Source organism: Zonotrichia leucophrys, chromosome 2, assembly GCF_028769735.1.
Source record: "Zonotrichia leucophrys gambelii isolate GWCS_2022_RI chromosome 2, RI_Zleu_2.0, whole genome shotgun sequence".
NCBI lineage: Eukaryota > Metazoa > Chordata > Aves > Passeriformes > Passerellidae > Zonotrichia > Zonotrichia leucophrys.
Genome location: NC_088171.1, coordinates 50466333 through 50489728, shown reverse-complemented (window position 1 = coordinate 50489728; position 23396 = coordinate 50466333). Strand labels below are relative to the sequence as shown.

Here is a 23396-nt window from a genome sequence, read left to right as displayed (position 1 = left end):
AAACCCCTAAATTGTGGACGGCAAAAAACCCCAATTCTCACGGACACTGGGGAAAACACTTTGAGGAAAAGTTTCCTTGCAGACACGACAGAGGCTGGAAGCAGCTCCGGCTCCGGCCGGGCAGCGGCACCCAGGGCAGCGGAGCAGCCGGCGCTGTGCTCGCTCCTCCCCGCCGCGGCCACGCTCCCTCCCCGGGGTCGCCTCTGCCCGGCCCTCGCATTGCCCCGCCCGCTTTCCCTTCCCTCCTCCCGGCCGCGGGCCGCCTCTGCCCTGCCTTCGTCCCGGCCCACCCGCTTCCCCTCCCCTCCTCCCGGCCCCGGGCCGCCTCTCCCGGCGGCGGCAGCGACGTGGTTCTGTGCGGTGCTGTGCTGTTCTCTGCTGTGCGGTGTCGGAGGCGCAGCCATGTGGGTGTCGGCGCTGCTGGCGGCGCTGCTGGCGGCGGCGGGCGCGCAGTACGAGCGCTACAGCTTCCGCAGCTTCCCGCGGGACGAGCTGATGCCGCTGGAGTCGGCCTACCGCTACGGGCTGGACCAGTACAGCACCGAGAACTGGCCCGAGAGCGTCAGCTACCTGGAGGTCAGCATGCGGCTGTACCGCCTGCTCCGCGACAGCGAGGCCTTCTGCCACCGCAACTGCAGCGCGGCCGCGCCGCCGCCCGCGCCCCCCGCGCCCCGCAGCGCCGCCCTGCAGGAGCTGCGCATCCTGTCCGGCGTGCTGCGGCGGGCGCAGTGCCTGCGGCGCTGCAAGCAGGGCCTGCCCGCCTTCCGACAGGCGCAGCCCGGCCGCGAACTGCTCGAGGAGTTCCAGCGCCGCGAGCCCTACAAGTACCTGCAGTTCGCCTACTTCAAGGTGAGCCCCCCGCCCTCGCCTGCCTCTCCTTGATCCCTCCTCCTTTCTCCTCCCATCGCTCTGCTGTCCTGCCTCCGCTCCCCCCGCCTCTGTCGGAGGCTCTCAAAGTCTCGCCTGGTGCGGTGTCACCCTCCAGGCACGCCAAACGCCTGTCAGTGTCGTGGTGTGCCCAAATGCTTCGTGCACCCGATGCTCGAAAAGCCTCCTGTCATGCCCACCTCTCACCTGGCCCTCGGAGCAGGTTACTCTGGGCCACAACCTCATTCCCCATCACCTCCTCCTCCGCACCAGCTCTCATCTGCCTCGCCTCCATTTCTTCCTTGCCCCCCTAGACTGTCAGCCCTACCTTTTGTGATCCTCTCCTTGGCGAACCTTTCAGTTGTTTCTTCCCACTCCTGTAACCCACAGTGGGATTAGCCTGTGCCTTGTCTTTCCCCCTGCTTATCCACATACCATCCAGCTCCCTCTTCACTCGTTTTTTACAACTCATCCAGCACATCCACCCCCTAGAAACAGCCTTTCCACTTCTTCCTAGAGGTCGGGCCACTGGATGCTGCCTCTGTGTCCAGTAGCTGTGTCATTCCTGCCCCTCTCTTTCCATCTTTCCGTCTGCCTTACTTTCTAACTTCTCTGGAACCTTTTTCAGACTCTTCATGTCACAGCTCTGCTATTGCAAGCGATCTTCACTGCTTCTTCTCCTTCAGCGTGCCCACCTTCTTCACTTGCTCGTTTCTGGTCCAGTTCTTTCAAGTGCAGCAGCCTGGCCCAGCCTGTGACTTGCCCATAGCCTCATGCCTGGAAAACTCCAGTTTCATTACAGCTGCAAGAAGGAACGAAGCAAAAATTGGCTGCTGAAGTGGGACACTATAATACCTTGGAATGGTATTTACCTTTTGCTCTTGGGTCAGCCAAGACTGGGGACACACTTCTCTTAACAGATTTCATCCTGTTGTTCTAGCTTCTTATCATTCTTCTGTCCAGGATCTTATTGGTTATTTTCTCCCTTCTCATCTTCATCTTCTGTTCTCTATATCCAGGTCCATCTGTCCTGCCATCCCCTCAGACACTGCAGTTATTTGCATTTGAGATTAACAGGAAGGAAACAAGCTGAGCTCTTTGGTTAGATTGTTTTCCCTTTTAGAGATTCACTCCCAACATATCCCAGTATACACTACATAGGTTATATGCTTGTGCATTATTTTGAGATTGCCTCTTGAAAACACACATCTTCTAAACTGTTGCTGTGCCCTGTTTTTAGGAGTGCTGTTTCCTCAGCAGTTTTTCCAAACACTCACAGGGAAATGTGTTCTCATGAAACCAGAACAGCATCCACATGCACAGCGTCACACTGGAGTCTAATGCCTTCCCTAAGACCATACCAAAGAACTTGATACATTTTAGCCTCTGGAGAGGGCAGGAATTCCTCGAATTCTCAAAGCTATATATGGATACCAAAATGACATCATCACAAATGTTTCCTCTTCTTATCTTAATTTAACTATTAATTCCCCCCTTGTGGCGTGTACAAAGTTTGCACTGTACAGATAACACCAAATATAATCTCTTATCATTTTGAATACAGTCGAGTAACTGCCAGGTAGGAATGTGAGAGGGAAATTGGAGGAATCCCTCCCCCTCCCTTTTAACTCTTTTTTTCAATCACATTTGCATTGAGTTTCAGTAGTAGTTTGGTGGTTTTGCTTTTAGTGTCTGTTGTTTATATTGTGTTTCATACTGGATTTGTAGTTCAGCTTTGAGCCCTTATCTTTCTCAGGGAGTTCTAAATGTGCCTTCCAGAGCTACAAACTGCTGCATCCAAAGGGCTTTTTCCTGGCTGGTGGTTTCTGTGAAAGGAATGTCCTTTCCCCCACCCCTCCACCCCCCCAACAGCATTTAAAGTAGAGGAAGAAGTGGGAGGAAAATACTTTATGTAATTTTTTAGAGTAACCATGTGTGTATTCAGGTGGGCTCACAGAGAAATCTGCCACGTTGTAAGATTCTGGGAGTAGCTGCTCCTGCACTGCTGCTTGCTCCTCTGGAGGGAGCTTTCTCAGAGCCACTGAGTTCACTTAGTGTGTGTTTCTACAAAACCTCTTTTTATTTTATTTTTTTTCCTAAGAGGTGAAAATTAAAACCAAGAGTGAATCATGGACCTAAATAAAAATGAGACTTGTCAGCTTACCAAAGAAGCAGGGTTACAGCTAGAGCACAGAGGAAACCAGGCATGTGACGAAAGTGCAGCTGAGATTTCCCTTTGCATTTAGCACGGTCGGGGCGGACTGGAAACACGTAGTTTTGGGACAGCCAGGAAGGGCAGCTGGCAGAGCTCCAGTGCTGGGACATTCCTAGCAGCACAGCAGCAGTGGCTGGGTTCAAGTTTTGCTGCTGTGCAGCCATCCCTTATGTTCCTTTCCAAAATGAAAGGGCACCTTTCATGGGTGTGAGCAGAAGGGTGCGTGTGCACACTGTGACTCTTGCTCGTGGTTTCACACGTGTGCTGCCAGAAGCTGTTTCACTAGTGAGTAGGGTTCTATAGGAGTTTATTAGATTCACTGAAAATTGTTTGAATTCTGGTTTACTTTTTTGCTCCTGTCAGTAACATAAATGAGGTCTGTAGGAAACTGGAACAGAGATCTTACATTAGCATGGAAGTTCTGTGTCAGAGTAACATAGATGTGTAAATAACAACTGCTCCATCTGGGTAGCAGTGGTCATGCAGCCACGTCTCTTGACCATCATTTCAGTATCACTATGAGGCTCAGTGGTTAGTCAGTCTGCCTTTGCAATCAGCTTTGTGGTTTGTGTAGGTCTGGTGATCTGCATCTCCTTTCTCCTAAGTATGACAAGGTTTTATTGGCTATTTTTAATCTTTCCTGCGTTGGAGTTTTACTAGTAGGTAACATCTGTATTTTGATGTTGTATATATACACTGAACAGCCTGGAAAAGGGGTTTTAACAGTTCACAAATACCCCAAACTTTTGCTTTCTCACTCTTCCTAAATATGTGCATATACTATATAATTTATGAAAATATGCATGTGTATGTATATATATATAAAATTTAAGGAATCCTAAATGGCACGCACACAGAAGTACATACATCTTTGGTACATACAGTTGTAAATGAGAAATGCACACGTCACAAAGTATATCTAACAGGGATTAAAGTTAATTAAAAAATGGGCTCAGAAAGTTGCTTTAGGACTCAGTTTTTGACCAAGTCTCTGCACTTTGTAATGCCACCAGGAAGACATATTATTTTAATAATGTCTTCTGTGCTGCTGGGCAAATAAATGACATAAACACATACAAACAGTGAAGACTCCTGACTACTATCCATTGGTTAGCATCAGTACTTGCTGTGAGATTAATCCCTCGCAGGAGCCCTGGTATTTTGCCTTGTCAGCTCTATGAACAGGGGAGGGGCAAGGGATAAAACCTAATCTTTTTGATTTACAGCAGTCATCTATTCTATCTGCAAAAATGATAGATTTCTGAGTAAATTGTTCACACTCTTCTAGGAGTAAAACTGAGAGGAATTATATCAGTTTTACTGTACAATTGTATCTGCTGTGCTCTCAGTAGAAGTAAATTTGTGAGTTTAGAGAATTCAAGAAAAGTCATTGAGAAAACTGGGAACCTTTGAACTGTTTTGTTTTGTTTTCTCTGGGTAATTTTTTTTTTTTAACAGCTTCTTTTCCCTATCCCTGTTTAGGCTAATAATCTTCCAAAAGCTATTGCAGCAGCTCACACATTTCTTCTGAAGCATCCAGATGATGAAATGATGCAAAGAAATATGGCCTACTATAAGAGCATACCTGATGCTGAGGAGCATATTAAAGACTTGGAGATAAAGCCTTATGAGGTATGGTTTTTATTCCTTAGGGTCTGCTCTTTTGGGACTGTTCTATTACTCCTCTTATTGGGTGAGATTCAGGGGTCTCATTTGCTTATGTGTTCTCAGTTTTTAGTCTATTTTTGTCATCTCAGTCGTCTTTGTTCTGCCTCCCTGGTGCATTCAGTAATTCTCACCTCTGCTGCACTTCATTGTTCCACAAATGAGTCACAGCAAATCAGAGAGTGGCGTACCTGAAAGCTGCTACATGCAGATTGCTGCTGGAGCTAAGCAGGTGCCTGGTTATCCAAATTCATGAGTGCTGTCGTGGCACAGCTGAAAATAGCTCAGACATTTGGCTTTAAGATTCCATTGAAAATCTCTGTCACAGCCTCACACTGTTGCTTCTCTCCAGCGGGCTTTTCTTTTGATTGGAAATGGAGTGACATACTCTGCTCTCTGGGAAATACCTGTTAAAATCCATTAGTCTCCTGTGTTTGTTCTCACATCATCTGGAGAGCAGCTCATCCAGAAATGTGGAGACATCACTTGCTGTGTCTGAGTTTACACAACACTTCTCACGGGTCACTTCCTGCCGATTCATTGCTGCCAATTTCGCAGAATCTCTTTGTCAGGGCGGTGAGAGCGTACAATGGCGACAACTGGCGCACGTCCATCTCGGACATGGAACTGGCGCTTCCCGAGTTCTTCAAAGCCTACGACGACTGCATAGCAGCCTGCGAAGGCTCCCGAGAGATCACAGACTTTAAAGACTTCTATCTTTCCATTGCAGGTCAGTGGTTACCTTGAAACATGAAGGAAAGGTGTCCCTAAAGTGCCTTTCAGTTTATTCATAGGATTGGTTACCCAAGCCCTGTTCCTCAGTTTAGGAGTTTATTAGATTCACTGAAAAATGTTTGAACTCTGGTTTACTTTATGCTCTCATCAGTAACATAAATGAAGTCTATCAGGAAACTGGAACAGAGATCTTACATTAGCATGGAAGTTCTGTGTCAAAGTAACATAGATGTGTAAATAACAACTGCTCCATCTGGGTAGCAGTGGTCATCCAACCAGGTCTCTTGACCATCATTTCAGTATCACTTTGAGGTTCAGTGGTTAGTCAGCCTGCCTTTGCAATCAGCTTTCTGTTTTGTGTAGGTCTGGTGATCTGCATCTCCTTTCTCCTAAGTATGACAAGTGTTGGCTATTTTTAATCTTACCTGTGTTAGAGTTTTACTAGTAGGTAACATCTGTATTTTGTGTCTATAGTGCAAAAAAAAATAAAAATCCATTGCTTTGAAGAGGGACATCAACTTTTTTGATTGTTGTCGTAATAGCACATGCACATTTCCTGTGCTCTTTGGCAGCGAAAGAAACAAGTAATTTGTCCAGTGCTCTGACATCTCAGTGTTGTTGGAAATACTTTTGTGGAGAACGCCTGCATGTTTTCTCAATAAACTTAGAAATTCTCTTGCTCTTTTTGTGTTTTAAGTTGCCCTAAGGGAAAAGATTCCAACTTTTTGTCCTAAAGCCGTAATATGTCTTGGTGAGGGGAAGCTTTTGTGAAGCTTTATACATGAGCAGCTTCAGTTTCTCATGGTGTGCAGCTGGTATCCACCAGAGCAGCTGACATGGAATAGATATTGCAGGCTATTTCTCAAGCCTTGACTTGCTCTTGGATCTTGGGTAAAACATGCAGGGGTCTAGGATAACAAAAACAGAGTGAAGCACAAATCACAGGAGGTAAAGCAAAAGACAGAGACTTTGTTCCCCAGTGGGTCAGAGCTCTGACATCAGGACAATCCCCAAGCCACTGTGAAGAGCAGTGTGTTTGCTTACCTGTGCTTGACACTTACTATCATCCTCCCTCTTCCTCCTGGGATGGGAAGGACAATTCCCAGCAGCAGTGATGGGAAGGAAAGGCAGGAATTACAGCATGATGTCACCATGGCCATGTTCATGCATTTCAAGTATTTCGCTCTTGAGATAGGAACACTCAAATTTATTTGCACTGCCTGGGCTGAATCGTGCTTGTGTTCCAGGGAGGGATATTCTGCCTCCAAGGGTCTGCAGGAAGCAGATATAGCAGTAAGTGTTCACCAGAAGTGTTTGGCTCTTGCCCTAGGCATGTATTTATCACTGAGCAGAGAGTTGTGTTAGGAAGCCAGCTGTCCTCATTGCATGGGATCACTTCCCTGAGGGACACACCTCTGGCTTTAACTGCTGGCTGGAATTGAGCACTACTGTGTCTGGAGATTCCACTGCTCTTGTAAAAGATGGATCTGGGAATTTCATTTGGCCAGTTATTTTTAATTAGTATCAGCAGTTATATTTAGTTAACCTCAGTATTTTTCATGTTAGTAATTGTCAGGGATGAAAAGTTCTTTTGTCTTGGTCAGAAATTTGCTGCACAAGCTTAGCTAACTTGCTTTCACCTGCCAAATGTGGCTTAGAGGGAAACTAAGACTTTAAAATATTTATTTTCTGTGCTGTTGATGAATGTGATATATTTGGAAAATGCTTGAAATTTTTTGCTGGAAGGTTTTCTTGAAATGCATTTTCTTGAAGATAAATAGTCCTATATTCCTACAGCACCTATAGTCCTATATTATATATAGCAATAGTCTTGCATTATGTATAGCAATTTTTAGACTGGGTGAGCTTGTGAACTTACATGTTCCTGGCTGAAAGTTTTTCTGTGGTGAGCAGCATATTCTCCTCTTTCTTCTGCCTTAAAACATCCAAACTCTGGGCCTGTAAAGCAGCCATCTCTGGAGGTTTATTTTGCAATCACCTGCTGTATCTGTCTGTGACACAGTTGTACTCAGCACCACGGGGGCCTTCTTAGTGCAATAATGCAATGAAATTGCCAAGGTTTGCAAAATTTAGAAATACAGCTAGGACATAATGCAGTACTGTGTAATACTCTCTAAAACCCACCAACCACATACTGCCTGTAGGTGTCAGTGAAACCTCAGTGCTCAGCTCTCTGGAATTCCAGCTCTGATGATGCCTTAAAAGTCAGGCACACAGATTTTTGCAGAAGGGCCTAGTACCAACACTTGATTCACACTTCAGATGGAATTGTAGATTCTGAGTACTTCCAAGCAGCAAGAGCCAGAGGCACAGGACCCAGGAGAGCATTACAAGGCCAGATTTTAATGGGTGACTAATGGGAGTGATTATAACAATTTGCTCTGTGCTATCCATATCCTCTGTTGCTGTTTTCTTCCTTCCAGACCATTATATTGAAGTCCTTGCATGCAAAGTGCAGTGCGAGAGCAATCTGACACCCATTATTGGAGGCTTTGTCGTTGAAAAATTTGTGGCCACCATGTACCATTACTTGCAGTTTGCGTATTATAAATGTAAGTAGTAATTTTTTGTGCTTAAATAACACTGATGTTGGATGATGTGGGACGGATTCCATTCGTAATACTTTCCCTCTAATTTTATGCTTCAGAATATAAGTAGTGCCCTCCAGAATCTTCATTTTACACTTTTCTGGGACAGAAAATCTAAGTTTCCTGATGTCTTTTGCACCCTGTTATCACTGTAGTTAACACACATGGGACAGAATTTCTTCCACAGACAAACCTACAGAGTATTTCATACTATTTGATTTTTTTTCCTAGTGGATTCTTATCATCCTGTTAGAATGGGGCTAAATAGATTTTGAAGAAAGAGGGGACCACTTAAAAGAAATTGTAGTATTCATTGCTCAGTGATGACATGCTTGATAGGTAAATTAATCAGTGAAAGTTGTGGTTTCTTGAGAAACTGCTTGCACTGTAAAGAGCACATGTAGCCCTTACAGCTGTTCCTGCAGGCTCCAATATCAAAGGGAAGGCACATCAGCCATGTAGCATCAAGCCATTAATGACTCTTGCTTGTGTTGTTTGACTACACACTTAACACCCTGACTCTTCCCTCTTTATCAAAGTACAGAGAAGTAGGGAGGAGTTTAATATATATATTTTTTATTTCTTAAATAAATGCCCCAGTGTGTTTTGCCAAGCTGTGGGTTGATACTGGAATACCTGGGAGGAACATTTGGTTAGGATTTTCGTAGAAAACCATCAGAGGTTGGTGATGAGTTGATTTTTGAACCATGGCCTTATGTGTTTTAGAGCAAAAATAGCACATAGTTTCTGGGGAGCAATTTTTTTTCCTCTATGCAGCTGGTGAGGAGGTAGAGCATGGGCTGTGTTTCCATTTGAGTTTTCCAGACCTTAGATAATAACAGGAATTTGTTCATTTACCTTACCTGGATTTTTTTGGTGTGTGTTTCTCAATTAGTGAATGACATGAAGAATGCAGCTGCTTGTGCTGCCAGTTACCTTCTGTTTGATGAAAAAGATGAAGTAATGAAACAGAACATGGTCTATTACCAGTACCACAAAGACAAGTGGGGACTTAAAGAGGAGGATTTTCAGCCCAGATCGGTAGGTGGATTACCTAAAATGCCTTCTAGACACATTCAAATATTTCTCTGAAATTCAGTGGGAAAATGTGAGATATCTTCTGGTTCTGGAGTTTAACATGTCCTGTTTTATTAAAATCATATAGAAAGTTGTACACAGAGGTGCAGTGTGTCATGTAAACAGTGAATGCCATTGTAACTCTTCCCTTTCTGTTGAAACATGCTATGATAGCATATAATATATGATGAGAAGTAAACCCATGCTGGTACTTCTCTGACACTTAGGCATATTTATGTCTTTATGTACCTTTATAAATAAAGCAGCTGGCCCCTGAAATCTCTGATGATGAAATCTCTGAGTGACATTCAGGCTTTTGTGAATCATTATTTGCCAACACATGGTTGCCCACTCGCTTGTTATTTCAGGTTCTGTGGGCACTGGAATGTGGCTGAATATGGTAACTCCGGCTAAACTGGCTTTCCACTTACTCCATTTAGAACACAGTTGGGTGGATGAGGATGGAAAGAGGCTCAGGACTGCATTTCATCTAATTATCTAAATTAAAATGCTTGCTGCAAAGAAGACACCAGTCTGTCCAGCAATAGTTGTCATCTGACTTTGGAAGACTATTTAAAAAATGGGTTTCTATGCTGTTCTTAAATTTCCATGTCCAAGGAAATTTTACAGCCTGGACCGTGACATCAAATTGGACTTTCTAATGTTTCTTGTTACCAGGATTTAAGTCATGCAGCTAAATTGTGGCACTCACTGACTGCTTAGGCATCAGTCATATGGGCTGTACATCTAGTTAGTCATTAGCAATACATGTTCCACAAATTAAATTTAGTGCCTTCCAGTCATGCCTCTTAGAGCACACACTTTATTGGCACAGTGGGAGCCCAGGCCTGCCCTGCGGGGCCAACTGAGACAAAAGGCAACAAAAATGCATTTGGTCCTTTCAGGCAGCAGCAGCAGCAAGTCTGAGCTCCCAGGGGAAGGGGACTGCTCCTTTGTCGCTGCTTTTGGGAACAGAATGGTGCTTTGAGACCATATTGGAGACAATGTTTGGTGGTGGTGGGAGTGAGGGGTAGCAACAGTATGAAACTGCAAACCACAGGCACGTTTGGCATACGAGTGCAGAGGGGGCAGAACAAGGGCCCTACACATGCACTCTGAATGTTTCATTGATGACTTCTGGAGCTGGGCACTACAGATAATTTGATTTTAAAATACAAAATATTAAATGCACACAGCTGTATTTTCTTGTACTTTGATCTGTGTAGCTGTAAACAGAAGTTGCTTGCTGTCCTAATCACTTGCCTCGAAAACCATGATGCCTCTGGTATATTTTCTAAAAGTGGTAATGGGATGACAGCAACATTTGGCTCTGGCACTGACCTTTATATGTTCTTGTGAAAGAGGGGGTCTCCTGTTTTCTTCCCCAAGAGGAGTTAAATGGAATAATCAAAGTAGATGGCAGCTGGTACTCACAAATGTGACCCTATGAGACTGAGCTACCCTGTGCAGTGGGGAAGTGAGGAGGGACAGGTGAGTGACCTTGCAGAGTTCCCCTGCAAGGTTGGGGCTCAGGCTGGTGAGTCATTATCATGCAGAACAGCTCCGTGGGTCTCTTTCCCAGAACTGCCTGCTGCCACAGCCAGCGCAGGGAGACAGAGCCTTTCTCCCGTCCAAAGCCCACTGGAATGCAGGCACAGGCTGCTGCTCAGCCCTGGCAGCCTCCTGCCTTATTCTCAGGCCTGCCAGTGCTTTGAAACGTGAGAAGGAGGAGAGTGCTTTGTTCTTGCAGTGAGGAAGCCTGTGCTTAGGGAGATCCACGGAAGAGTTTGGAATGGGCTGTTTGCTGTTCTGCTGTTTCCTTTCTCATCCCTGCCTGGATCTGCCTTTGCTAGGTCTGGGTGTGACCTCCCTGGGATGGTTTCAGGAGGCATGTGATGGCACTGGCCTGTCTTGCTGCCCTAAAGTAACAGAATTTTGGGTTTTTTTGATAGGAGGCAGTTCGGTACCACAACATTACCACGCTCCAGCTGGAATTGTATGAATTCGCGAAGGAACATCTGATGGATGATGATGAGGTGAGTTTGCCAGAAATGAAATCAGGGTGAAAAAAGCAGCAATCACATTTAAAGTGAAGATGATACATAGCTGTAATTCCAGGGTTTCACTAATATGGAAAAATCTTCTTGTAACCACGACCAATTTATAATGAATTTTTGTTTGGTAAGTGGAATATAAGAACAAACCCAAAGAACATCATGTACCATTAAAAAAAACATGGACAGAATTAACACAAAGGTAAATGTATAATGCACTGAGCCCACAGAAAAGAAAGGAAACCCAGTTTTCGAATTGTAACACCAGGGGGCAGAGAAATGGTGCATATATCTTTAAACCAAATGTTTTTCTGGGTTTGGTGTTTTGGAGGGGGCTGGGAGGGGGTGTGGATTTTTTTTTTTTTCTGAATGTTATTTAAATTAGATTTAAAGGTCCTTACAATTTTGTCCAGAAGTAACCACCTAAATTGTAGTTTTTGTCCAAAGAAAGTCTTGTTATCTGTTATTTTTTCTGCTTAGTGGCATTTTGGTCACCCAGTAATGCTTTATAGATGGTTGGAATTCGTGGTCAAATAACACATAATGACTACTATTTACACTGGAAAATATGTAAGAAGGGATTTTTTTTTACTTTGGTGCAAGAAAAATAGTTTAATTGTTGAAAGGGCTGAACTGAAATTAAAGTATAATTCATGGGAGGTTTTGGATTGCCTTTTGCTTTGTTTTTGGGTCCTTTCATTTAGAGGTTTAGAAAAATCTTCAAATGATGGAATGTTGCTGGCATTGACAAAGACAGAGCTGTGCTCAGCTGTGACATGAGGCAAGGGTATCTGTAATGAGCACTGCCGAGGTCTGTTCTAGTTAGAAAGATGATTAGAAGATGGCTTATGTTAAAGAATTAAAACACCTTTTCAATTTTTGTTATCCAAAACACAGGGAGTGAGAATCTTTTACAGCAGAGAAGTAATGTCTGTGCTGCCTTCAGTATTCTTGTGATCTGAAAACAACTCTATGTAAAATTCCATTGCAAGGTTACCAGACTTCAGGAAGACTTTCCATTGGGATAAAACCCCCTGAAAGACAGTTTAATAAGCTTGCTTTAAGGTTAAGCTTAGATGAGGACTGCTCTGTATGGATTTTCATCAAGGTGTGAAATACTTGAGCGCTTTTTATATTCCCTTGTTGGTTTGTGCTTTGTCCATGATGTTTTCTTATGTTAGGCATCAACTTAATTTGTACTTTTTTCCTTCTTTCCTATCTGCTACTTCAAAACACAGGGATGATTAATTAAGAAGGGGAGTGAAGAAGCCCTTTTTGAGGGTTTTCCCCATGTGTTGTTAGGAGAAGGGGTTATGGAACCATCTTCAGCACTGTGTGTAGAATGAACAAGCATTCAGCTGCTGGCATTCATTCCTGCAGCCCCTTTCACCAGGGCAATTACAAATGACCTTGCAATCTGCAGGAGGGTGGTGCAGTGTAAACCTCAGTTAAACTTTTGGGCTGACAAGGAAGTCACATTACACTGGATTATATGTTTGGGTTAAACAACCAAAATTACTGGGCCTGCTTATGCTGCAGATACCCTTACCTCACACTCTCTTTGTCTGGGAAAGTTACCATTCTTCTTCTCCTCAGGGGAAAAGCTGAAGGGCTTCTGTGCCCTCCCTTGCCAGGGCCCAAAAACCTGGGGAGAATGGAGGCTGTCTATGCCTCTGGCTTGGCTCTGGCTTTTGGTAGTGAACTCATAAATCGCTGGCTACCAGAACTTGTGTTTGGCTGCAGGAGACTTCCAGGGAGTGCAGACAGAGCAGGAATAGCGCAAAGGTGAAACCTCTACCTTGCAGTTTCTGCTCTATGGGCAGGACCTGGTAGTATAAGTGGAATTTTTTTATTTTGTTTAATATTTCTTCTGGCACGGATAGAAAAGTTTGTTCCATAGGAATGTTGAAAACTGATGAAAACCCCAGATAAGGCATTGCAGTAAAAACTTTATTAAAAATTGTTAAGGATGGAGACAGGCTCTCTTCTAAGTGCACTCTGTTTATTTAAACCATGTGCTCCTTGGGCCATAGGCCATATTTTCTGTGAGTTTCTGTGGTCCATGTTTGCTGTTTGTGAAGTTTCTTGTGGGCTGGTAAGATAGCCGGCAAGATAATATGCAGGAAAAAAAGAATTCTTTTTCCCTTGGCGGAAGGAAAAGGATTGATGTGGCAAGAGGATCACTTCCTATGTGAGTGCCATTATTTTCAAGTGGAGAATCTCATTTTATCCAGACTTCTCAGTGCTCCTGTAGCCCAGATCATGCATGTGTCTTTCTAAATACCCCTTAGCAAAGAGAGTGAAAACATTTGGCTTCTTCAGGAATACATAGCAGTAATTGCAGAGGATGGAACAGGCAGTAATGATTTTTGCATATGTTACGACAAGAAATACTGTCCTGCTTGTGTTACTCTATTAATTTTTTTCCACAAGGAAATGAAAAACTCTTAATTCAAACATTTAACACAGTGGAGGTGACAGAATATTAGCGCCAGCTAGCTACAAATTACTTTTAAGAAAAAGTAATTATTCTTAAATATCCTTGCAGTTTTCCACAGGGAAGTTAAAAGAACATTACAGTGTTGTCATCTTGGTTGGCCATGGATTGACAAGTTTCTTAATTTCTGTTCAGATGTGTAATGCATCAAGGCTATCATGGATACAGCTCCTGGTACTGCACAGATTGAAGTGGCAAACTGAGATGCTGTTAAGAGCCAGACACTCAGCTAGTGTAGATGTAACTCCAGCACCACACTAATTGTATGAGACATGTTTTTGGCCCTAAAATCAATGTTCTTATGGAATTCTTTGGGAGGGACATAGCTACTTAGTTGTTCTAAATTACATAAGAACCACAAATATTTGGCGGGGATGAGCCTACAATATGATTTTTCTTTCAGTACTTAATCAGTAGGTGAAAAGCTGTTGGTAGTTTTTACCCACTTTTTTTTGGACATCTTTCTTTTTATTTGGGTATAGTGTGTGTTCCATTTGTGTAGTGGCTGAAATTAAAACTCTCTGTGTTTCATCACATCCATGTAATGCAAAGAAGAAGAAGTACTGAACCAACGTGACTGGTGGAAAGAGGACGTAAGGAATAGCATCAAAACACAAGGCCCCCAGTGGAGTACTGATAGCAAATAGTAATCTGAATTCAGCCTGTTTTTCTGTTTGGGAATTGCTAACAATATACTTTGAGCATTATTAACTCACTCCTTGCATATGTTCAAATGATTTAGACGAGTGTGCTTGTACCAGCAAGTTTTAAGTGCTGTAAACCCTGCCCTGCCTGTGACCTCAGCCCAGCACAGCTCCAGCAGCACTGCTGCCCTAAGAGCTGATGGCAGCTGTTTCAGAGAGGGTTGCCAGCTAATGGGCAGTGTTATGGTCCCTATTCAATACACCCTTTTTTAAAGAAAAACGATGAGGTTGTTTCTTTTTTTGCCATCATAATTTTCTAGCAGAGATTCTCCCCGTATGGCTGGGTTTTTCTGCTTTTTCCTCTTGCTTCTGCACAGCTGGATGCGTTTCTTTGTCGAAGGGGTTCCTCCTGCCATTTAAGCCACTTTGCATGGGGAGCTGCCAGCATGGCTGGGCTCAGATGGATGGCCCCAAGCTGCAGGTACTGGCATTAGTAGGAACTTCTGCTGCCCAGACTCTCTTACACTTCTGCATGCAACATAAAGCAGGGAGGAGAGCATAAGCAGAGCTCAGAAACAGGACCACTGAAAGGCTTCTGCTTTCAGTGCAATTGGAGCAATATTGAAGTCCCTCTTAAATTGGGTTGACTCATGTTTTATAGGCTTTATAAGTAAGTTAAAAGGAAAGCACATTTACTGGTTTACTGTAAAATACTACTGTAATAACTGCACTGTACTGTAGTCTCCCATAATATATGGGAAAAAAAACAGGTAAAGGTTCAGAATCTATAGCTGAAATGAAATGGAAAAATATTTGAGAAAGTAGTTAATATTCATGTAAAAACAACTAAGCTCTCTTAATATTGAAAAAAAACAAAAAGCCCTATAAGCATGTGGCAGTTGGTCACACTGTGGACTAAGTATCTGAAAAAGAAATAAGTTAAGGGTCAAATAATTTTTCTGCACGAAGAATTGAGGGATTTTCTTATTTTTTTCCCCAGCTAGAATGTGAGGAATGTCCAGCCTGGACTGTGCAGCTCATGGAAGTTCTGGCAGGGCTTTGAGGTGGTTACAGTTAACTCTCAGATTTTAACTGAAGGTTAGATCAAGGAACTCGCTCTTGGTTGAAGGCTGAATAAACCTTTCAGGCTGAGCCACTCATTGACACATGCCTTACTGTTACCCTGAAATAATGTTTTCCCTCTCCAAAACATTGCTGGCCAGTGGCCTTTGTGGTGTGGATGCGCTGGCTCTGTCAGGTCCATGGACAAAATGTCCTTCACAGTCATCCATATCAATCTTTTGTCTTCACTCTTGCAAGGTGTTCATTTGTTCTTGAACAATATCTGCTGGTTTTGATAACCTAATCATTGTGACTACTCCCATTGCTTACTAGGGCAGTTGCAGGACAATAATTAATTGCAGGGCTGCTAGATCCTCACCTAGAGGCCACCCTTCTCACTATCACAACCTGATCACCTACACCCAGTACATGGGGGAATCAAATCTGTTGTTCTCACTGTTGAACAAGTTTCCAATCATTGAGGTCTTTGAAGTTTAGCAAAATTTGAATTTTTGCTCTGAATGACAACAAGGGACATTTTGTGAGATAAATATTTTCTATTTAGGTCATAGATTATAAGGAAACAAATATCCAGCCAATTCTTCATGCTCTGTGTGTTGTCTCTTAAGGCTGTTTGTTGGATGAGGTAGAATAAAAGCTGTTTCCTATTCATTCACCGGTAATCACACGCAAAAGCATGTCCAGAGTAATAATTTTCTGTGGATCTTAATTCATTCTAGAGTACTGTCTTTTGTTGTCTTCTCTGTTGCGTCCCTGAAGAATGGGATATCCCACTGCAGGACATATGGAATGCCTAGAGGAGAGGCCATCAGCAGATCTGTGTTGGAAAATGTGGGTTATTACAAGAAAGTTAGTTGTGTCCCATAACTCTTCCTGTCCACACTGAGAAATGGCAGAACAGATTATAGGTGGAGGCGAGGACCCATGAAGGATTAAAGTTGGCATTTGCAGCAGGCAATCATTGCAAGCAGTGGCAAAGGGTCTGGGTCTGTCAGTGGGCAGTGCAACTGCTGCTTGCTGCTGGTTTTAAATGATGCTGTTGAAAGAAAAGTTGGCGCTGGACCATCAACCTCGAGTGTGCCATCGCAGAGCCAGGTACTCGTAGCTCTTCCTCTTTGCTGTTTTATTTTAGTAGTTGGCTGGGAGTCTCCAAATACAACTGTTTCTCTAAAAAAGCTGTGTTTTGTGAGTGTGGATGTGACATTTAATGTTGCATAAGGAAGGGCCTGGCCCAATGTATATCATGGTCTTGGACACTCAGTACACTGAGATACTAAGTGAGGAGTTTTGCATTCTTCTCCTTTTTAGGTCTTTTTTTTTTCCAGTGCTCTACCTTCTTGTAAGATGGTGCCCCAACCTCACTAGCCTGGCTTAGCTTATTCAGAATTGACCAAAAACTCTGTTATAAATTATTTTTTTATTGTAATCCACTTACTCACATATCCTCAGTAAAACCTTGAATCAATTACTGTGGCACACAACTTGTTCTTTCTGTCTGTGCCTCTGTTCCATTGTTAATCTATGCCAAGGGTGCTCACTTTGCATATCTAACAGATAATTAGAGGTTCCAGTTGGACAGATCAGCTTCTCTGGTTCCTCCTGCCCCTCACACCAGCCTGGGAACATTCCCCATTTTCTGCCCGATATCACACCTCTCATATTTCAGGCTATACCGGTTCCGTCTTTTCCCATACATCCTTGGTCTATCAGTCCCACTTTCCACTGACTGAGAGAGGGAAGAGGTTGGAAGCACAGGGAGGGAGGTTGTGGGGTGCCACAGAGCTGCTCAACCCGTACCTGGCCAACCTGGAGGACACAACTGTGCACCGAGGGCTGGGCAGGGAGGAAATGCTTCCCTGCACCTGGCCAAGCAGCCCAGCTGTGTTCTTGTGTGCTTCCCACTTGTGGGCTGCCTGACTGTCGCGCCTCTACTGGTGTGGCAGGAAATCCTTCTCTTCCCAAGCCAGCCAGCCTTCACCTCCTGATGTCCTACCTAGCAGCCAGAGATCTGCATCGCCCTTTTGAAGCGATACGCGGAATAAATAAACCCCATGTGAAAAACGCCAATCACTTGGTTTTTAAAATTTTTAAAAGTTTAATAGTAATAAAATGGTAAAAAAAAAATTAGTAACACAATTAGAGTAATAACAGTTTGGACAAATTGAATTAGGACAAAATGAGACAATAGAGACAAAGAATTACAGATCTCCGGGTACTTCTTTCTGGGCATCACAGCCCAAAAAAGGATCCCTGTTAACAAAGGATTAACCCTTAAGAACAATAGCCCATTGCATATTCATACACTTCATACATGATGCATAAATTCCATTCAAATACAGGATTCTGTCTGATCATCGTCAGCTTCTTCCTTCTAATCCTAACAGCGCCTTCAAGGCGGGAAGAAGTTAGTGTCTTCTGATAAGAAGACAATAAATTCTTTTCCCTGAAAGATTTAGGTGTCCTGGGACTGCTATCTGGTGTGAGTGCCTCATTCCTTTCTTTAAAAAAAAAAACCCTCTAACATAGTTCTTATTTTAACTACAAAAGTTACCTTCTAATTACAAGACTACATCTATTATTAAAATGTTTATACAGCACTACTAGTCAATATATCAAAATACATATGGTAAATATCTGCGTAGAGCCATATAATATGCACTTTTCACACTCCACAAGCAGATATAGTCATGAAGTGGGTATGTATGTCAGTGCCTAGCACAAGCGAGATAGCTCTCATGAAAACTTGTGCCCTGAGCTTTAGTCTGACCCACATCTTTATTCACAAAGGTGTTCCATATGCAATACATTGCACAACTTTTCCATGCATATCCAGCCCCTGGCCCCGCCTGTCCTTGCCTGGCATGGTAATCATATCCACGCCCTTGTGGGCATGCCTTGTTTGCTGTGGTGGTCTCACAGGGGTCTCTGGTGGCTTCTGAGGCTGAAGGTTGTGTTTTTCCTCACGACTGAACTTCTGAACTTTTCTCCTTTGTGCATGTGCTTTTGGTCCCTTGGTGCTTATCTGAGGAGTCTGTCGGCCTTGATTAGCTTGGAGATGGAGGAGTCCCTTAATCTGGGCTCTTTGCATCCCTTGGTCTTCTCTGGTATTGTTCTTTATGCAAGAAGCTTCAGAAATTTGCATTTTCCTATGCCCTTTGTACCATGGCAGAAGTTTCTTAAGTAAAAAGGTTAAAATTCAACATATAGTTCTACAGGCTAAACTTTAAATCTTTAATTCATATTGCTAATTCAAGTGAACTCCAAAAATCTCTGTTTCGCTTTGGGCCGTGGATTGCTCACCACCACTGACATCAGCCCTGGGCTGGAGCCGTGTGTTTGTGTTCCTGCCTTGGAGCTGCTGGCCCTTGTGCCCTCGGGTGGCTGGCAGTGGAAAGAATTATGGGTTTGCAGCCGATTTAGCATGGAAAATGGGATGTTCTTCCTGTAAAGGTAGGGAGGAACCAAAGAGCACAGCAGGTGACAGGAGCGACTCAGTCTCACTGAGGGAGTAAATCGTGTCAAAGACTCATTTCAGACTCCAGGTCTGCAGGCATGGATCAGCAGGAAGTTACTAGAAATCAGCAGGCAGAGGGCTTCTTTCCCTGGAATGAGCATCTGTGGAATATGTGCTGAGCTCAGCTAGAGATGTCTGTGCAGTGTGAAGTGAGTGCTAATGGAACAAGGGCAGTGCTGGCCCCGGCACAGCTGCCAGTGTGACAATGTGATCTCCTCCTCTGGGGCAGAGTTACCACCTCTTCATTGGGCTGCCAACCTCTCTCCAGTGACAACTTGCAAATGTTTCACATTTTGATTGTGAAGGCACAGGCAAAAATGTTTCAACTGGGGTTTTGTTTGTCTTTAATCTGGAGGTTTTGCCTTTTCCAAAATAACCAACACCCAGGCATTTACTCAGTTGTATTGCAGCATATTTTATGTATATTGTTTCAGCAACTGTTTTTATATTTTTGCCATATTTCAACCTCTCTTATTCCTCAGTACATCTAATTAGACCACAATAGCTTCTGCAATGTTTTCCTTTAGAGCTCAGTTTCAGACACTAGAGATTTCAGACTTCAAGTTTCTTTAGGGTGATTTTTGCCTAATAGTTGCATTTAAATATCCTTTTTCATCTCTTACATGTTTCTGGATTTGAAAACATACCAGACAACTTGAATTTTGTCTGTATGTTGTGTGTCTTCGGAAAAATTCTGTCTTAGTGATGAGTGTGGCAATAATGTGTTGGATGCTTAAATCTTTTGAACAAATTGCTGTCCTTCAGGACTTGCTAAAATCACTTCATAGTTTCAAAACCTCAGTGGTCCTTTGTGAAGCAGGGAACAAGAATAGCAGTAATTTCAGCCAGCTTTCCTCCTGCTTTTATCGTTGTTTCCTTACTTTCGTTATTTCTCTCCTAAAAGTCATGCATCCTAAAAGTGTGATGTTAATACTTTTTAATCACAATATCCATAATACCATTATTGTATTCAAAATAGGCAGAATTTCTCTATTTCCTCTTATTGTTTTCATTGACAGAGTTTTAATGCCCTTTTCTCACCAGAATAGAAAACAGTAAAATTTTGAGTCTCAGAATGTAAGTGTCTAGAAGATGCTGTCTTTCTAAGGAATGCCTGTTTAGACAAAAATGTGCTAAAAATGTAATTGGGATTGTAAACATCGATTGAGCAGACTCAGAAGCCCAGTACAGTTCATAGACTTGGAATGGGTGATGAAGTGAAGAAGGAGAATGAGGATCCAAACAAGGATGACTTGCTTTTAACATAACTGGAAGAAGTTCTCATAAATTTAAATATGATGAGTGAGTATGAATTTTTCCAGCAGAAAATGGCAATTTATTTTGGAAAAAACGTAAATGACATATCAAGATTTTTTTAGACCATAGGTTTCTGTCAAGAAAAAAAGAACAGAAAGGTTTAAAGAAAACAAAGTTTATCAGAACATTGTAATTACTAGAGTAAAATGTTGGAAATGTAGCATTGAGCATCTGCATCTCTCTAAGTCATATCAAAAAGTGAGGATGGGCACAGGTATTCCCACAGGGAACTCCCTCTCAGGCAGTGTTTCTGAACTGTGTGTGGAAGGCAGACCAGCAAATACTTGTGTTTCTGAGGGTGCCAGCAGACAGGCTCCTACAGGCAGTTTTGAGGAGTTTGAGATGCTGCTGTGGAAACCCAGAGCACTGGGAATATTTCTCTGTCTGCTCTGGGGTGCCCTGACCCCCAGGGAGCACTGACTTTGACCCTCATTCATGGAGAAAGTTTCCTGGACTTCAGGATAGACTAGAATCCACAAAAGTGCGAAACAGATTATAGTAGAGTAGTGTAGGTGTATCACTCGGAGAGAAATTTAGGTTTTGGAATTTTTAAAATGTTGTATATGGAAGCAGGATGGAGGGCGCAGGGTGTCGTCCTGAGTTTCTTCTTCATGCTTCTTCTTCCTTCTTCTTCATGGCTTTGGGTGGCATTTTGTAATTGGGCAGAAAAGTCCTCATTGCAGCTCTTTGGGATCAATTATTGGGTTAAAAGGGAAAATAATCTAGGTGTCAGTTCTTAATTGGATAGTTTAGTCTTAAAAGAGCTTGTAACAAGAGATTGTTGGCCATTTTGTGCCTTCTAATGAAAAGCTGCTGAACTCACAGTAGTGAGAATGTTTTACTGATAAGAAATAATAAACACCTGAGCCTGAACATGAATTACTGTCTCAAGTGCCTTCAATCCAGACCCAGATATGCTGCTGCACAGTTGCTGTTGACCACCTGCTTTGCACCACTGAGGGTGTTACCTTGTGCTGAAAGCGATCACAGAAGGTTTTAACTCAGCTGCTGTAGTTTGTTGATAGGACAGTAAGTTCCAGCCAGTGGAGCTGTATCATCCCAGAGTACTCAGGCTGGAATGTGTCATCTTTTCTGAAAAATCCCTTTGCCAGGATTTCTTCTGCTGGGAAGTTGAGAAGCCTCAGAGAAAAATATAAATAATAATTATCTGATTTGCTTCTCCTGTGTTTGGCTGCTTTGGAATGTGGTCTGGACATTGTTTTCCAACAGGTGCATGTTTCACATTCACATGGTTTCATGTGAATTGTTTTTAATTAATGACCAACCATGGTCCAGCTGTGTCAGACTTTGAGGAGTCAGTCACGAGTTCTAATTATTCATTCTTGTTAAGCCTTCTGTCTGTATCCTTCTTTTTCTTTAGTATAGTTTTAGTATAGCATTCTTTAATATAATATAATATCATAAAATAATAATTGAGCCTTCTGAGAACATGGAGTCAGATTCTCGTCTCTCACCTCATCCTGGGGATCTCACAAACACCACAGGAATGCAGGAAGACATTTAACTAAGGTATAGGATGTAGAACTACATTAGGAGTAGTTTAAATAAAGTTAGATTGCTACATTGTGTTGGTACCCTGTGTAAGCTGTTAGCTCCAGCTTGTAAATTTTCTGGTCTGAATCTAAATCCAGTCTATTTGTTTCCAGTATGGAAAACATTCTAGTATCTCTGGTTCTCCACATTTTTGCTGCATTGAAGCATGGCTTGTGAAGATCTGTGGTTGAAAATGGAGAAGGTGTGTGTTGAAGGGTGTGACAGGGAATGTAAAAGGTTAGAGCAGACATACAAAGTCAAAGTTATGGTTCTACAAAATGCTTTGGCTTCGAATTTTGAAGCTTTCTAAAATTTTTTAATGTTTTATGGGATTCTAACAACTTCCTAATTTAACAGGTGCTTTAAACATTTATTCCTCTCTAAGTGTGAAGATTTCATTGTCTATTTAAGTACCTGTAAAAGTATGAGAGGATTTACTGTGAAGTGTATATAACTTGTTCTCCTTTTAAGGTCTGTGTCACTGCAAGTCTTGGGCTACACTGGTATGGACCATTTACCTGTATTTTATGGGTTTGTTGAACTAGTGTCTGCATGGAGGGTGTTAAAAATATTTGCACAACTATTATTGCAGTTAATTTTTTTATTAAAATAGCAGAAATTTCCCACCAGGTTTTTGGGTTAATTTCTTTCTGTTAAATTTAATAATTTCTAGGGTGAAGTTGTGGAATTCCTTGATGAGCTGTTGGAAGTGGAGGAAAAGAAGGAATCCTGATGAGTGAAACCACCAGGAAGTACTTTACAGAAGTGAAGACTCACCATTGCTCCTTACCATTGTTTTTGATCGCCTGTAGTTCCAGTTAGATATACCTCAAAGGTGCTTCTTTGAGCTGCACCTTTTGTCCCAAGGTCCACTCCTGAAAGGTCACTTCGTGCTGCACTGACTCTTCTGTGAGCATGGCTTTTCACCCTGCAGAACTGGTGCACATGAGCTTCCCCTTGAGCTTCCTTTCCCTTGCACAAACACAACAGAACAGACCATTTCTGTTTTCTGGGATAACACTAAGGTTCCTCATTTCAGCGCTGTTCTACTGAGTTGTAGCAGTGCAGCTAAATTCTCAAGAACTTCTGTCAGATTATGAACTATGGAAGACATAACAGTTCCTCTTTCTGAACTATGAATTGTATTATTTATATATGTCTTTTTATGTGATGGTGAATAAAGTGATAATGAATCCCAGTGCACCTGAAAGATATTAAGGTGCATTTGAATAGCTGAAATGAGGTGTTTAACAAAGCACAACTAATGATCTTATAAACATTGGTTAAAGAATTCTGAGAGCAGTGTTGATCTTTCTTGAAAGCTAAATTAAATTCCATTATGTGAAACTGAGAATAAAAATATTTTTTTCTTCCTACCAGTTTTTTTACTCTTTCTGTCAAAACAGTCCCTGTTGAGGTGGGGCCAGTCTTGTATGAAATACTGGTGATTGTTTAATTTAGTATTGTCTTCTGTAAAAAAATAGCTTGTGTGGTTTTTTCAACCTGGTGGGACTATGCATAGCTTTCATCCAAGGGTAAGTACAGGTGGAAACTGAGGTGATTTT

The 23396-nt window shown here is 42.6% G+C and overlaps 1 protein-coding gene across 1 annotated transcript; it reads left to right on the top strand.

The window, feature by feature from the left end:
- Window positions 1-260: 260 nt before the first annotated feature.
- On the top strand, window positions 261-23192 carry CRTAP (cartilage associated protein). Its single transcript, XM_064703378.1, has 7 exons — window positions 261-849; window positions 4565-4714; window positions 5306-5477; window positions 7927-8055; window positions 8987-9132; window positions 11121-11204; window positions 22505-23192. Exons 1-7 carry the CDS (start codon window positions 403-405, stop codon window positions 22562-22564), a joined length of 1188 nt encoding a protein of 395 aa, XP_064559448.1. The 5' UTR covers window positions 261-402; the 3' UTR covers window positions 22565-23192.
- The last annotated feature ends 204 nt before the right edge of the window (window positions 23193-23396 follow it).